The sequence below is a fragment of the Parus major genome, chromosome 3 (genome assembly GCF_001522545.3).
Source record: "Parus major isolate Abel chromosome 3, Parus_major1.1, whole genome shotgun sequence".
Lineage (NCBI taxonomy): Eukaryota > Metazoa > Chordata > Aves > Passeriformes > Paridae > Parus > Parus major.
The window spans coordinates 88,009,931-88,026,333 of record NC_031770.1 but is presented as its reverse complement, the minus strand read 5'-3'; the positions used below and the strand labels follow the sequence as shown (position 1 = coordinate 88,026,333).

Sequence of the window (16,403 nt, the reverse complement as noted above, 5' to 3'; positions counted from 1 at the left end):
ATGGGAGTGCATGTGACCACCTGCTTAGGGTCTCTAAAATGATGAGTGTGAACAACAGAGCAAAAAAGAGGCAAAGAAACAGTCTAAATACTGGTATTTTCAGGTTTTTGTTTTTTTTCTTTTCTTTCTGAACTTTTTAGTAAAGTTACTGTATAAAACTTTAGCTATCATTTTAGCCTAGATTTCTCATCTAAATTCTTAATTTTTATACTGTTACAAATTTATCAGGTGCTGCCTCAATATCTTTTTGGTACCTAAAATCACCTAATTGAGATGAAGGCTCATAGTCCATGCACAGTAGTATGAGCTTGCTTTTGGCAATGTAATAAAAAAGAAGGTTTGTGGGGGTGAATTTTATGAACACCAACACTCTTTATGCAGATATTACAGCAGAGTAATTTATATTATATTATTTGAGAGTAAATTAATTCTGAGTGCTGGTACAGATGAGAATGGGAACTTGTAAGAACAAGTTGGGTTGGAGTTGTGTTTCATTTCTTGATAATAGTAACAAAATCAGGCCTATGAGAGACTAATTAAAATAAGTTCTTATTAAAATAAATGAATTGTGAGAGAATTTAAAGGTTTAGGCTGGAGAGGGGAGCATTTTTTTAAACACATTAGTTAGTCTCTCCAGCAAGCCAACAGAGACAAGGTACATCCAGAGAGTGTTTTAGAGCATCTGACTTAGGTACTCTGAATTATTTTCTGTAAGCAAAGGTCACTCCACTGAATGTGTAGGTACCCTAGGTACCTGTAGCAGCAACAGTAGGTATTTGAACCCTGGTGATGAAGATGCTCTGTATTTCCCCAAGTGTTACACCAAGGTAACTTCACATGGAAGAAAAAATGCTGCTCAGTTGAGCAGGGGAATATAGACATCTTTTTACAGCTTCTACCAAGTTTACTGAGCTGGCAAACAACAACTTTGTGGATATCTCACGATATTCCCCAAAACAAACAGATTTTCATGAAAGAATCAGAAAACAATCTTTGGGTCACTCAGGGGAATTCCTTATATCCAAATCAAGTTTATGATACAGGAAACTCCATTTGAAAATTGTGTAAACCTTACCATAAACTTGGAGACATTTTTCTCTGATGAAAGCTACTAGGAGAGGATAAACATCAGGCTTCAAAATAAATGGTTAAAGTAAGCCAAACACTGAGAAGTTAGTTAAATATCAGTTACAGGTTAGTGAAACCCAAATTCAGGTCTTGTCATGTATACATTTGATGTAGTCAGTGTCTGAGTTAAACTTTGTTAGGTTGTGTTTTTTTTCGTTTGTTTCAACCACTGAGTTTAAAATGGCTGAATTAAATTTTTTTTCTGCTTGATTTCATGCATAAGAAAAGGAACTGAAAGAACAGCTATTCAGTATTTCTTTTATCCTCATTATTCAACGTGTTTTTCCTTTATTAATTGTCTGAACTTTATTCAAAGCTTTAATTTTTCTTGAAAAAATTACGAATTTCACAGTTGGCTTTCTGTGTCATTTGTGATTATGCTACATGAATACCTCATAAGTGTAACTAATTGTTTATTATAATTATAACTGTTTATTCCTGAGTTAAAATAAAACATTCAACACTTTTACATTGTCTGGGAAAGCCAAGGCTTGCATCTAACTTAAACAGCATTTTACACAGTCAGGCACAGCTGATGATGCTTGTAGCTCTTGAAAATAAGATCCAAAAAGTCTTTGTAAGATCTCAAGACAACAGGAAACACAACATTAGGAGGCTTTTACTTTGAGCAGCTTGCCTACCTTGACACAAAACTCTGTGGATAGGGATGCTGAAGGACAATCTAATCCATTCCTCTGTTCTAGCCAAACTCAGCTGTTGGCCATTAAACACCCTCCAAATCACTGGGAATGTCTGCCAGTGGTTCTGTGGCTAAGAGTCTATTTGGGCACACAACCCTTATACATCTCCACAGACATCAACTTGTACATTAGGCAAGACTGCAAATTAAAAATACAAGCACTGGGGAAATAAATCTCAGATAGGATCATTCTGGTGTTGTCTAATTTGCTTATACAGACAGAGCATTTTCTTGTTCTATGTATTTCTCCTGACACCTTCACCAGGCACCCCAAACATCTTTTTCTGGATCTGACAGAAAAAAATATTTTTTTATTTTTCTAAACTGTTCAGCATTTTGACCAAAATCCTTGGGTTGAGCAGACACCCATCTTGTAAAATTTAATTTGCAGTGGACACAGTTGCATTTACAGAACATCTTAATGGTTGACAATATGGCTAGCCCTGCTGAAAGTATATTTACAAGAAAATATGAGAGAAATGGAGGCATGGAAAATTCTTTATAGCTTGTTCTGTATTTTATCTTTTGATAAAATACAGAACATTTGAATGAGAATGATTCATTGAAATTAAGTGCAGTGAAGAACCTGGTAGAAAATATTTTTATACTAAAAACCATCTGCTTTCTAGATCCTTAAAGAAATTCTTAGGGTTATTTTTGGTTGACTATGTATTACAAAATCAGGTGCCTTATTTCCATTAATTTAGCTAAGCAGACTCCAAAGTAGCAAAACCCAAATAAATGACTCTGAATCTAAAATAACCCCTAAATTGGTCTAAAATAGACCTTCTGTTATTTCTAGAACTGTCAGCACTATAAAGCTTAAGAATATGCAGGTTTTCAGGTATGCTCAGTGCTATGGGGAGGACAGTGGGTATTACCAGGTACCTCAATCCCTTATCAGCGTTTTGAAATGTCTTTCTTGCTCATCAAAGACATACAGCATGAGAAACTTACCATGGAAACAGGTGATGCAGCTATAGAAAAATAGGGTAAAAGGAAATGGATGAAAATAAGTGTAAATCAGGCACTCTGAATCTAAAATAATCCCTAAATTGGTCTAAAATAGATCTGTTATTTCTAGAACTGTCAGCACTATAAAGCTTAAGAATATGTAGGGTTTTAGGTGTGCTCAGTGCTCTGGGGAGGACAGTGGGTATTAGCTAGGGTCCCTATATACACACATTCTGCTGTGGCTTCATCCAATTGCCTGGTAAAGTCCAGCAGGCACCAAGTGATGACAGTACAACTGCACTGTGGACAAGGGAGTTCAGTTCTCAAAACAAATCCCAGCTCAGAATGCACCCCGTGTTTCGTTTCCTGATGCAGCTTCTTACCCTCACCTGCTGCTTTGCTAATTGCACTTTATTACATCACTTTGACCTGCTGAGTGACCTTAGCAGAATCATGCAGCTTCACTGGTTTTCTAACTCTTCATTATGTGCAGAGATTAAAATAGATGCGGCCTTTAGTAAGCATTTTGAGTCCAGTGCAGCTCTTATAAGCTCTGTAGGTGCTATTTCAGCTTTGAAGGACTATGCAGCATTATTTGAGCTCCCAATAATAACTTTTTCAAATGAACACTTTAGGTTCCCTAAAATTCCCATATCCCCCATGCCTTTACAATCAAATGGGCAACCCATTTTTCCCTTAGATCTGCAAACAAGTTCAGTGATACAAAAAGTATTGTGCCTCCTTCAGAAATTTGATAGGTCTCAAGAAAATAAAGTGGTGACGACCATGAATGGATGAATTTGATTGCCAAGTTGAGATTTGAGCAAGCAACAGTGCCAGGCAAGTACGTTCAACTAAATATTCTTTTTGGATGTGGGAAAATTGGTTATGATGACAAGAAAAGTAAAATCTTGATATGGTACTGTCTCTGAAATGGTCTTCCTGGATCAAAGTGATTTCACACTGCTGCTAAGCAGGACATGGGCTGGAGTGATGCAATCCAGTCCTTCACAGCTAAGTGTTCTGTTTGAATTTAATTAAATTATAAAACTGAATACAGGTCACATTCTGATTTTTATATTCCCTTTTCAGTTCTTGATGTCAGCATGGACATTTTAGTATATGAAACCCGAGTAAGATCTGCAGGACTAAATTCTCCATCAGAAAGCTACTTTGGTTTACAGGAATTCAATGTAATACAACATTCCTGTCAGTTGTTTGTATCTTTGCATCATGAATTCTAAAACAGATATTAAGAAGGTATTGAATACTCAAAATACCATAGAGAATAATAAAAAGAACCCTATCAGCTTTAAATACTCAGAGAACATCACGCTAAATTCCTGTATTATTATCAAATAACAGCATTTCATTTGAATGACAGTGTCCCTGATTATCTTTTCAGTTAAAATAGGTATATGAAACATTCTCTTCTTCTGGGAAGAAGAGAAAAAAAGCAGAAAAAAGAAAGGAAAAATCAAAAAGCTTCATTGGCAAGACCTTTTCACTGAGATTTGCTACTGGTTGTACAGGATTGCTATAAAGTTCAGGAAGAAATAGAATTAATTATTAGCTGAGCCATGAATATGGAGTTCAAAGTGAATATAGTAAATCATGACACAAAGTATCTGCACACTTTGTTCTGTGTACTGTGCAGAAGTAAAAAAGCAAGCCTTCTGCCCAGAATGCTGAGTCACAGAGGAGCAGCTCAGCAGTTTGTACCTCTGACTTGTGGGTGGGGATGCAGTGTGAAGGTCTTATAATGCAAGGGCAGGTAACAAAAGTATTCACTGCTTTCCTGTGAGTAAGCCATCCATCACCAGCTAACGCATCCAGCATGGCAACAACAGTGCCAGACAAGACAGAAGCAGCTGTTCTCACACTGTATAATGATACTGCATAACAAGAAACTATACCTCCATTAAATCAGTAAGATATAGCAGCAACAGAAATAAATAAGATACATTGTTTTCATAATTAATTCTACACTTATCAGGGCACTGAAGCATTTATATTTTCCACTGTGTACACCCAAATGTTGTGAAAAGATATTAGAAAGTTCTCATTGTTTCCCTACAGCATCTTGAAAAATTATTAGTGCACATGCAGGATATAGATGATCAACTGCACATCTTTCTCTTTCCTATTTTTCTTTTTAATATGTGGATGATGACCTGTACCATTACAGCATGGGTATGATCTTCCAATAAACCTTCCTTCTGATTTGCATATGTGAAATATGTCTGCAATTGCGTTTTCAACAAATCTTGCTATTCTCTGGAAAAGCATACTAGGTTTCAAAATTAATTCAATTATTTTAGGAAAGGAGGCATTTATATCTTTCAATAACTACAGAACATAGCCTTTTAAAAGGATTTTAAAACAAACTTTTAAAACAGTGACATATTTTTAGTAGAAGTTTAGAAATCTGCATTTCTTATGCTTAAGTTGACAAAAATTGCTTCTCTTTGAGAATGAAGACTTTGTTCCAGATATGCACGATTTAGAGATATATTTCAACATTTTCTGCCAAGATGTAATACAAATAACTTAGCCTACCAGAGACTGTGAAAGGACAGAAAATCTTTCCTGTACTCATACTGGCAAGCACAGTTCATCTTCAGATTCCACAGCTTCAGGACATAAATAGTGTATACAATATGTCTCCACTAAAAGTCACCAGCATTCTCATGAGCAATGTTCCTAAGTTGTCTAATAGCCATGGAGATCAGCAAATCTTTCAGTAGAAATCATTTTCCTTAATGTTTCAAGTGTATGTTATCATCTGACTGACAGGACCAGAAACAAAACCAATTGAATGATTTCAAAGTTTTCTGTCAGGTCCAATGATAAACAGTAAGGACTAGAAAAATTTAATTAGCTAACAACAGAGTGGATGATGGTGATTATCTCTAAAGCCATCTCTGGTTTAAGAAAGTTACCTGTGTGCCTGTTCTATCTCAGGAGATCAGTACAGTAAAACTGATGACACGTGACACTTTTTCTGGTAACTCATGGGTTTTAATAACTGACAGAAGTCGTGGAGTGCATATAAGTTTTTAAGGGAGGACAAAAAACTTCAGAAAACATTAGAATTATTTTTCTGTTCAGTATTCAAATATTTTTCAGTTTTTCCTGTGATTTTACTTGTTAATTTGGAATCTTTTTGTACTTTGATTGATCTCTTGACAACAGAGAATGACATGAAATAATAAAAAATATTATCTTTATTCTTCGGACATTAACTACAACCAACCTTTCCAGTTATAGCCTTTCTTTTTGTAAAGAGTTTTCTTTTTGTAAAGACTTTGTAATCTCTTAGTGAAATGATTTTTTTTTTTTAATCCTACTTTGAAAAAAATGCATCTACAAATGAACTCTGTCCTGATTCCTAAAAATCCATAGATTCAGATATAGGGATAAATTGGTTTTTTTGTCACATAGGATTAATTTATAACCTATTCTATGATTCTGACTGTATGAAAATTTTCCCCAAACTGCTTTATCCTGCAGTCTTGAGCCATTTCTTTAAGTTCTACAAAATTATAAAAGAATTCAGGAAACACTTATTAAAAAAACCCAAAACTATTTTCTTTAACATCTTTGCTAAGAATTTTTTAGCAAACAGATTGTTTAAGGACATTAAAATCTTGTTTAGATCTGGTATTTCTTTCACAAAATAAATACAGAAAAAGAAATACAGAAAGTAACAGGAGAACAATTTTCTGTCAAAATATGTAGCTGTTTAAGAAATTTAGGTAGAGCTTCTCAGTTGTCTTTTCATTTTACAAAGTATTTTTCCATAAAAGAAAGGAAATTTACCACTAAGCTTTACAGAATATGAGGTATCTCTAAGAAGGTTGCATGAAGAACACTGATATCCTCCACTGTCCCTCCTTAACCTTTATACAGTCTTGACTTGTTTTTGCATGTTAAATGCAATACAATATATAAAATGTTCTAGGACTTCCTTTCCTGAATGAATCACAGGCTTCTCTCACTCACTATCAAAGACTTCTCTCCAGTGTTCAGCTAATGTGATGATTCTCCTTTACCTCCATTTATAATTTTGCAGCTGCAATATTTGACTCCTGCAAAACTTTGGTTTTCTTAGAAAGACAGTTCACAAAACTACACTCCTACCTCAAACATGAAGGAAATGCATCAATAATATAGACCAAATTGGTTTTTATTTGAATGCAATACATTGGCTAATTGCTCTTGATTTTAACCTTCAGATAATAAAGCTGGATGATATTTCATGAGGACTACCATAAATCCATACTATCATTCAACTGATGCACTTCCATGTGTTAATTGTCCTGATCCTAATGGCAACTTGGTTGCTTTACTAAGTTCCTGTTATGCAGCTTGGTACCTCAGTCATGGCTGTGGTTTGGCAGCTCCCTGGCAAGAGAGACACAGGCCCTTCCACCCTGCCAAGCTCACTCACAAAGTCTGCACATCCCTTTCCTCAGAGCTCCCACAGACACAGAAATGTGTTTCTCATGCCCTCATTCCCCATCACTGACATCAGTGGTAGGCAGTTTGGAAGTCACATGTCTAAATAAAATGGAGTAATTGTGTCTGGGCTATGGAAGGGGCTTGGAGTAAGGGGATGGAGATACTTGGCTTTGTGGCTGTAGCTCTGCCACTCTGAATGGAGGTTGAGGACCTCATGGAGCTACAAAAACATTGCCAATATCCTCTGTGGTGAGGTCAGATACTCTGTGTTTCCTGAGGTTCTTCATTTATTCACATGAAGATTTAAGACCTTTGTTTAAACGCTGTATGATAACGATAAACCAAATAGGAGTTATATGGTGCTACTTCATTTTCTAATGAAAGTAGCTGTGCTAGAAATACCAAATGTTTTTTAGTTAGAATACCTCTTGAATACATGGAATTAGGCTGCTAGACAAAATATAATTTGCTGATTTAACTACTAAAAAAGTTCTAAAATCTATAGAGCACTATTTTCTTCTAAAGATCAAACTGTTCTTCATATGAGGTCAACCCAGACAAGCAAAAGAAATCTGAGAAATATTTGAATAGAAATTTTGCATTTTTGACTTCTCTTTCCCAGTGACTTCACTTGTTTATTGTGATATTTTATGTTGCTTTTTCCTTCATATTACAAAAAAAACTAACTGGTAAGTGAATTAAGCCAAATAAAACGTTTGGTTGGTGACAAGTGTCTTGGAGTGATCTGTAGCATGAGTGAAATTACATATTTTCTGGCGGTGCATACAGGTTTTCAGGATCTCAGAAGTGTGGCTGACCTGATGGTGGATGTGTGGAATATGTCACAACTTTTCATGGAAGACCTGAAGACAGCTGTTAATTAGAATAACCAGACTCTTGTTACTCTCTCAAAAATCAATAAAGTGGATTATGTTTTTCCTAAGACATAACTGATTAACTGCAAGGCTTCTTCAGAAACAGTAGTGAAATATACTTTCAGTTAGCACTGAACAGCACATGCAGTCTTGGGTAATTTTTCATACTATTTTCCTGAAAATCAATAGAAAAAATGTTTGCATAAACAGTTGCTTGCTTGCACTGACTTAACCTACTTTTTCAAAATAATTCTGAAGTAAGAATATTTCACAATGCATCATTTTACTGACATTTTCTGCCATTTTTTAAAATTTACACAAGTAATGGTGGCAAAGTAGACTTGGAGACAAGAATATTAAAGGACATTGCTCTGCTATAAAGTTGTATTTATTGAAGTCCATCTTCAAGGAGTTCACAATAGTTACCTTCACATAAAAATGTGATGCACAAGTGAGAAATCAGTTTTGTCTACATTGCCCTGGATCTCACATCAGGTATGACCTGCTCACAGCTTTGTGTTATTAATCATTTCAGTAAGGCATATGAGCATTTCCTGGACTATTTATATAGTATAATGAATAATACATGATAACCTATAATCACAGTTATACCAGTATGGAACTATTTATAGCAATGGATAGTGTTTTCCTTTTCTGTTGGAGAACTTTACTGACCAAAGAAAATTAGTGTAACTACATGCAAGGTGGGTAGATGGAAGATTTTCCTACGGTGGTACACTCACACTGACATGACTGTAATATGCAGACAAACCTTAATGCCATACTGATACTATATCACTTTGGTCTGTAGGGTGGTTGTACAACATCAATAAAACCAATTTATAAAGATCCTGAGGCAACCCTTTGGAGAGGAAAATTAAACCCTTTATATCTGGTTATACAACACAACTTGTGGTTTGTAAGTAATCGTTGAATACCAGCATACCTGGAAAATGTTACATCATCCAGACCACAGTCATGGGGAAAGATGCCAGAATAATAAATGTGTCTAGGACTGTGTGTTTGTGTAATCTTACCTAGTTAAGAATGATGACAAGAATTGGTACTTTTCTTTTGTGATTAGGTTCACACTTCTGAGTCCATGGACAAAGTTGTAACTGAGATGATTTTTTTTTTTTTTGTTTCCAGAAATGACATTTGTCTTCAGCAAAAAATCTCACATATAACCTGAAGTCTATTTAAGAAGGTCATCCAAGATGCACCTTTATATTTAAATGTATTTAACAGAGAAATATAAGTAATGCCTCCATCCATGCCATTGCATAGTAATACCTACATGTCCCTGCCCTTCTAAAGCATAAAAAGAAAAACCTACCAAGCATAAGAATAAATAACAAACTTCCTGTCTCTATACAGATACATTTTTCATAGCAAAAAATGTTAAATATTTTCAGAAGCAAAGACAAGCTAGCATTGCATTTTTCTTTGCTATGTGACTAGCCAAAATGTAGGCACGCTTTCAATAAACAGAAGCTCATGTTTTTAGCAAGAACAGTTATAAAGGACACCATCTTAATATTTACCATTAAAAGACCAGATGACAAGACTTCTTTTATTGAGATGAAGAGTATCATAACACATACGTAAATGTGTTAATTTCCATTATGCCACAATCACTATGCTGATACGCAGAGAAACATTGCTGGAAAGACATTTATTTTAAAACTCTAGCTGAATACGTTTTTGTGTGATAGTAAAAACAAATGCAGAGAAAAAACAGGAAATAGGAAAACCCCTTGGGATGCAGCAGAGCTTACCTGACCACTTCCCAGCAGATCTGCTGCTTAGCTGTCCAGTGCCTGTGAGTCCCTGAAATAGTGAGACAGAATAAACTCAATGTAACCATCACGTAGCCTACTAAATTCACTTTAACACTTCAAAGGACAAAACATACTCATCATAAGCTATTCAAAAAGAGCTAGCATGCAACTCCAGCTGCAAGAGATTTTGTTCACAAACTGAACAGCAATCGGCCTGTACTTTAGTCGCATCAAAAAAGTAAACCAATCACATTGACAAAAAGCCACTGTAAACAAAAAGACTGTATTGAAAGGATTAACAGTTTTGGCATCCCTACCATCAAGTCTTCTGTTTTTGTTTTTTTTTTTTTTTCTTCATCAAAATTTAGGTTATATATTTGTTGTTAGCAAGAGTTGCATTACTATTATTGTTAATTTTAGTTCTGTTTATTACCTTGAGGGTTATATATTGTAGAATAATTTTGTTGTCACTAGTTAATGTTAATTAGTTGTTTTAATAGCCTATATACCTATTTGTTATCTTTTGGTAGGTTTACTTTTTTAACTATCAGTAACTTAATAACTGAGAATATTTTACATTACTGTTGCATACTCAAAATTACAGAGTTACTATTAGTGTTACCTGTTTAACGTTTAGTCATCCTTTGAGTCCTGCGACATATTTCCTTAATAATCATCAGCCATCAAGTCTGATAGTCTCAAAAGAAATATCAGCCCTCTAAACTGCCTTCAAGGGCGGTGATATTTAGCACTGAAAATTACAAATAAAGTTTTTGAAGTTGAGTACCAACAGCTGGGCAGTGACACTGATGATTTGTTTATCAAGACAAATTGTTATATACTACGAAAAATGCAGTCAACGCACTCTTCTGAGTGAAAACAAATAGGTGAATCTATGCAATGCTTACATGTTGAATGGGATATTTAATGTGCGGGGAAACTCAAAGGTTGAAGAACTAGCATTTAGACAGTCTAACAGTGGTAAGTGGTAATCTTACCTCTTTAAACTCCATTACATTCTCACGAGAGACATGCTAATACAAACAAGTCAATCAGAGTTTGTGTTTAGCAAGATCAAGCTTAAAGGATAGTTTAAAATCCATTTATTGTTCTAAAGCATTTTTTTCCATTAACATGTTATACATTAGTGGATACTAACCATGATTCATGTAACAGTTTAGTTTGTTAACTTTTATATTATTTAACAACCAGAAGTTATTAATACAACTTTTAAAGTCTTACACAAAAAATCTTAAAACAGGCTTGGGTTCATTTTTGTAATTTTTATATAAAAAACATTTTAGGCATCTCTTGAAAAAGAAATAAAGCAGGCATTTAAAGCTAGAAAACAAGTAATTCCAAATTTAGTTTGTTACAAAAGGTTTCAGCTTTATTGACAAATTATGGCAAACATATTTGACAAAATTATGGTTTCCTATTTAGAGAAGCTTACACATGGAACTTTAAGTGACTTTTTTTAACAAATACAGGTTAAAACACTGAACAACTTCAGTTAGCTACATACATACAGTAGCTGCTAGTTTTCAACCCCATTAAAACAGCATTTAAAATTAAATTTACAAACTTAATATCGAGCATCTTAATCTAAACTAACATATATTAAAAAAGACAGGTTAAAACATCTTATCTACAGCTTGATTATTGTCTGGCTTGAAAAAAAAAAATCAAAAAAAATCATATTACAGTCTTTCAGCAACCCTAAACAGAAACTCAGCCTTAACTAGTATGTAGAGAGACTCAAAAGCTGTAACAGTGTCATGCTTTTTAGTTACACACAGGAATGAATACAACCAACAGAACATCATCTTTGAATAGTTTATAGACAATGTTTGCCAAAGGTTTTTTGTCTCTGTTTTTCTAAGTCCGTGTTATAAAATAATACTAATGCCAATGTCACGCCAGTGTTATAGGAAATACAAGTAGTACATAGGATAATAATGAGCAGTAATCCCTAGGATAGAAAAGAAATGGACTATTACTTGTCTTGTTGCTGTTTATGTGGAGACCACAGGCTATTAATTGTCTTTGAGATGAGGTCACAGATGAGGAGGACCTTCAATATCTACCATAGGGGTGTTCCCTGTAACCCCCTCTGGCTGACCTTGGAGGTGGTGCCTTTAGGCTGGAACGGGTCGTGGCCCATTCTTCTTGTGCTAAAAACAGAAAAGAAAAACAAGTTTTGTAAATATCTAAAACTGAAAGAACAAAGGGATGCCACTGCTAATGGCTGTCAAAATTCTTGAGGGTTCTGGCTGAAAGCTTTAGAAAAACAAAATGAGGATGGTATTATCATCCATTTCTTTATCCTCCCGCAAAAAAAACTTACAGAAAACTAACCTACTTCTCTACACAGGCAACCTATCTATCTTAGGAAGAAAAAAAAGCCTTACTCCTTCACTTTCAGCAGAGAATGAATAACTACTGTGTTGGCGGTACAGTCAGCTCTGGAAAAATCACTGCATTAGTCTGCCAGTTCAGAATTTATTTGATGTTTTGAGTTCCTATAATTTAAGTTAAAGCAGAAATTTGAATAGCATTTAATGCAGTTGGTATGGTAACAAGATGAGGAGTTGAATCATGAAAAGATAAGAAATATATGTTTTTTTACTTGCATTTAAGACCAAAAGAAAAAAAAAATGGAAGAAAAATGTGTAAAAGCAAAGCTACCACATTAAGCAAGAGAAGATTTTACTTTGCAGTATCTTTAGAACACTTTTTAAAATTTGGTGAATCAAATATGCTCAGGAAGAATAAGCTAAAAAATTTTAAGTCTAGTTCAGTTTTCACAATGCTTCTACAAATCTTTCTTCTTCCCTGAGGTGGTATTTCTGGAATTTAACCCTCCCAAAGGTGCAATCAGTAAACTCCCTACAGTCCTGGTCAAGCAGTTGAACCCAAAACCTGAATTATCTCCTAAATCATCCAGTAGGCCATCAGATGATTTCTGGTTTTGTCTTCCACTGACTTCAACTGATCATACTTAGAGTGATTAAAATGGAAATGCACAAACCACAGTGCATCATATCACACCAGAGTGCAGCATTGCCAGTACCGTGTTTTTGCTAATGACTGATGACTTTCATGGCCACTAAGAACATAAATAGCTGTCATGAGGCAAAAAATACTAAATTGTTAAATCAGGTATCAAATATTCCTTTTGCAAAAATTTGTGACTATGAGAAATGAAAATGTAAAACATAAAAACCCTGTTAAAATTCTGAAAGCTATTTCGTCTCTGCAAGATGTCTTTGCAACTACACTTCATTATCTCATTGCCCTGAGGTATGAGGGGAATAGCAGCTGTGGAGCTGAAGTGAGTTCAGGCTAGCATGTATGGAGTGGGCATCTCTGGAAAAGATCTGGTAGCAGTTGATCTTTCTATGGAACAAGAAACACTCCTACTGTGATTTTTTTGTGCACTTCACTTATTTTCTTTCTCTTTGAATTCTTCAGAATGTTCTCTTTTTGAATATGAGGTGTTTTATGGTCACATGAAACCAAAGTTTACTGTGGAAAGCTACTGCCTAGAGGGTTGAAGAAGTGGCAGCCAATATGATATAGTTCTAAATCCTCAGGTCTCTCATTCCTACAGGGAATAAGTTTCTGTATAGTGAATTTAAAAATCCTGCTTCTGCAGCATGTATCATTACACCCTTTAAAAATGGCATTTTGCTGTAAATTTTTTCCAGCTTCAATTACCCTTTGCTGAAGTGTTACTTCATTTGCAGAGACGCCTTGGGGAGAAGAGAGATTTATATGGAAAAAAGAAGCTTCATTTATATAAATGAAAATGACTGAAGTAGTAAAAATATTCAGTAAATGTACAACACAAAGACAAGCCAATTTCTTGTTCCTTTTTTGTCCCCTCACCATTGTCCAGATTGCAGCACCTTCATATAAAGGTGAAATGTACAGTCTTTTTGGTAGTACTCACATAGTAAAAGACAAATTTATAATGCCAACTAGAGGAAACTACTTTTCCTTGACTATTCTTAAAGCAAATTGCTCCTGTGACTGGACCAGCTTCTGATATGGAACAAAAACTGAATCATAATTTGTGGTACAAGCCTCTTACGCTCTTTTTCTCAGTAACATGATGGATCTATTTGCTTGATTTCAAACTTTAATACCATCATTGAAATATGATGTGATAGTTGACAGCTAACAGCTCCTGTGGATATTGCATGATAGACCCTACTGTATTAACAGGTGAATCCATAGCCAATCCATCCGTACCGTAACTGGAGTACAAAAGTTTTAGGATATAAAGAAGTTTTGGGACTACTGCTTTCAGATGGGAAAACCCTGCTGTCTACCACTCATACAGCAGTAAAGGATCATATATTTATTGTGGAGGAAGCAAGGGGATAGAGAGCAGCAAGAGGACAGGGAGTCAAGAGACTCTGAACCACAACATGCCAGTATATTACTAGATGCAGCCACACAAAAAAATAAATCAGATTGCTAGTGTTTTTTTCCTAGAGGGGTTTTTAATGAACAATAATATTCCTGCATGCTAGTAATTAAAGGTTCCTTGACATGGAAGCTGCTCTTTCATGTCTTCCTCACAGAACTCCAAAGTAACCTTTTTCTTTCAGCACCAAGGCAAGAAAGAAAGCTCCTGAGAATGGAAATCTCTGTCTTTGGGAACAATCTTAAAAAGCTGGAGTCCTATAGACTACCTCAGCAGTCACACAGAGATTTAGGTAGCACATTGGGTAGCAGAAGGGTCAAAAGTTTGATTACCAAGCTAAGTTTCACTATGAGAACAGGAGAACAGTGAGCGAGCCTCGTCTTTCAGAGAAAAACTGTGCCAATAGGGGAAGGAGAGCCTGGACATATTTCATCTTAAGAAAATGACATGTTAATGAAATGGAAACTGAGAGGCATTTCAGGTGAAGAGCAGGCAACAGATGTAGCTTTGAAGACAGAAAGGTAATTGGGAGAACTGCAAGAGACTGGCCAAGAGCTGAAGAAAGGTGCAGGGTGGTTGTTGTAGTCTAATGCTGACTTCTTTTCCTTTTTTCTCATTCCTGTGAAGAGAAACCCTGTGGAGTCTGACCTTCCCCTTCCCTCAGTGAACTCCAGACTTCCATCCACTCTTTCTGCTCTAGCAGACCACACTCATTCTCTGTCCTCTTCACTTCTGACTGTCTCCAGTGCTATCAGGTGTCAAAGACTATGGTTAGAAAGAAATCCACAGATGCAGCTTAATAACTGAGGGAAGAGTGTTTCGTTTTTTCAGGAATTTGGTGTTATTGGCAACTTTGCCATTCTTAGTTGAAGAGAAATATTTTATGTTTTGCTTTCAGAAACTAAAAGTAGGAGTTATTTCATCATGATGTTAACTTAAGAGTTTATAGGTGAGGAATCTGAGTGTACTTGGACTAAAGGATTGCTTCGGGTATGATAGTGTCACAGCTACTTTGATAAGAAATGTGAAGACATGGGCACAGCCCTTTTAATTACACCGTATATGTCTTTCAATCTGTTATATGTTCCTGTGAATTGGTATTTGAAGCTCACCTTTAGGATATAAAATTAATTCTTATTATCACAGGTGATCAGCACCCTTGGTTTATGACTGATTGAATTTGCATTAGGGTTTTTGCACTGCTTTTTATGATTCAGATGGACTCTTATTTACTTTAATGTGTTCATTGAGTTACAGAACTGATTCCAGTATTTATTACACACATAACTGACACAGCACTTGAGGCTGTATTTAAAGATTATTTTTTTAGCAACTGCTAGGAGACTCCATAGCTCTAATCTGTTTAAATACAGAATTTTAAGGGTTTTTTTCCCTCTTTTCTTACTGGAGAGTCAGAATGTAAAAAGGTCATATAATTTTTAACCTGAGAAATTTCTTCAAATATGGGATCAAAACAGTAACATTTATAGCACAGAGATGGGTACATATGAATGGATGAAATATAATGGGTACATATTGTTTCTGTCTTACTGTTTTACCTATGCATTATTGGAAGCACAGAAAAATTTAGTGGTCTGTCCATGTGGCTATCATCACATGCTAAATGTTTTTAAGTAATGATTCAAGAAAATCACATAATCAGACACTTTTTTTAACTCTTCATTTAGCATTCTGCAACCTTATAATGCAATTTTTCAGAATTGAATAAAACTCTTTCAAATATGAAAAGAGGGGAAAAAACGTAATATTTAAAGGGAAGATCACAATAATGGTTGAATTAAAAAGAAAAATATATATTAATGTTATACGTTTTACGTAGGGATCTATTATTTCCTAATTATTTTTTATTTACAGTCATTGCTTAGTCCTGAAACTAATCAGGACCTGATCACTTTTTCTTCCCAGTAACTTATTTACCATCTGAGTATTGTTCACCATTACTGAGCACAGTTTTATCAATTTCTGGTCAATTATTTTAGGCAGGTGGCCAGGAAAATATTAGAAAGAGCTACTCTGATTAGATAACTAAGATGTATATAACTACA

General features: G+C 35.1%; 1 protein-coding gene across 1 annotated transcript in view; it reads right to left on the bottom strand.

The window, feature by feature from the left end:
* Positions 1–10,984: 10,984 nt before the first annotated feature.
* KHDRBS2 (KH RNA binding domain containing, signal transduction associated 2) overlaps positions 10,985–16,403 on the bottom strand; it is a 124,080-nt gene continuing 118,661 nt past the window's right edge. Inside the window, exon 7 of the mRNA XM_033512931.1 lies at positions 10,985–12,076. Coding sequence (XP_033368822.1) covers positions 11,979–12,076 — 98 coding nt within the window. The 3' untranslated portion in view covers positions 10,985–11,978. The remainder of the gene's footprint in view (positions 12,077–16,403) is intronic.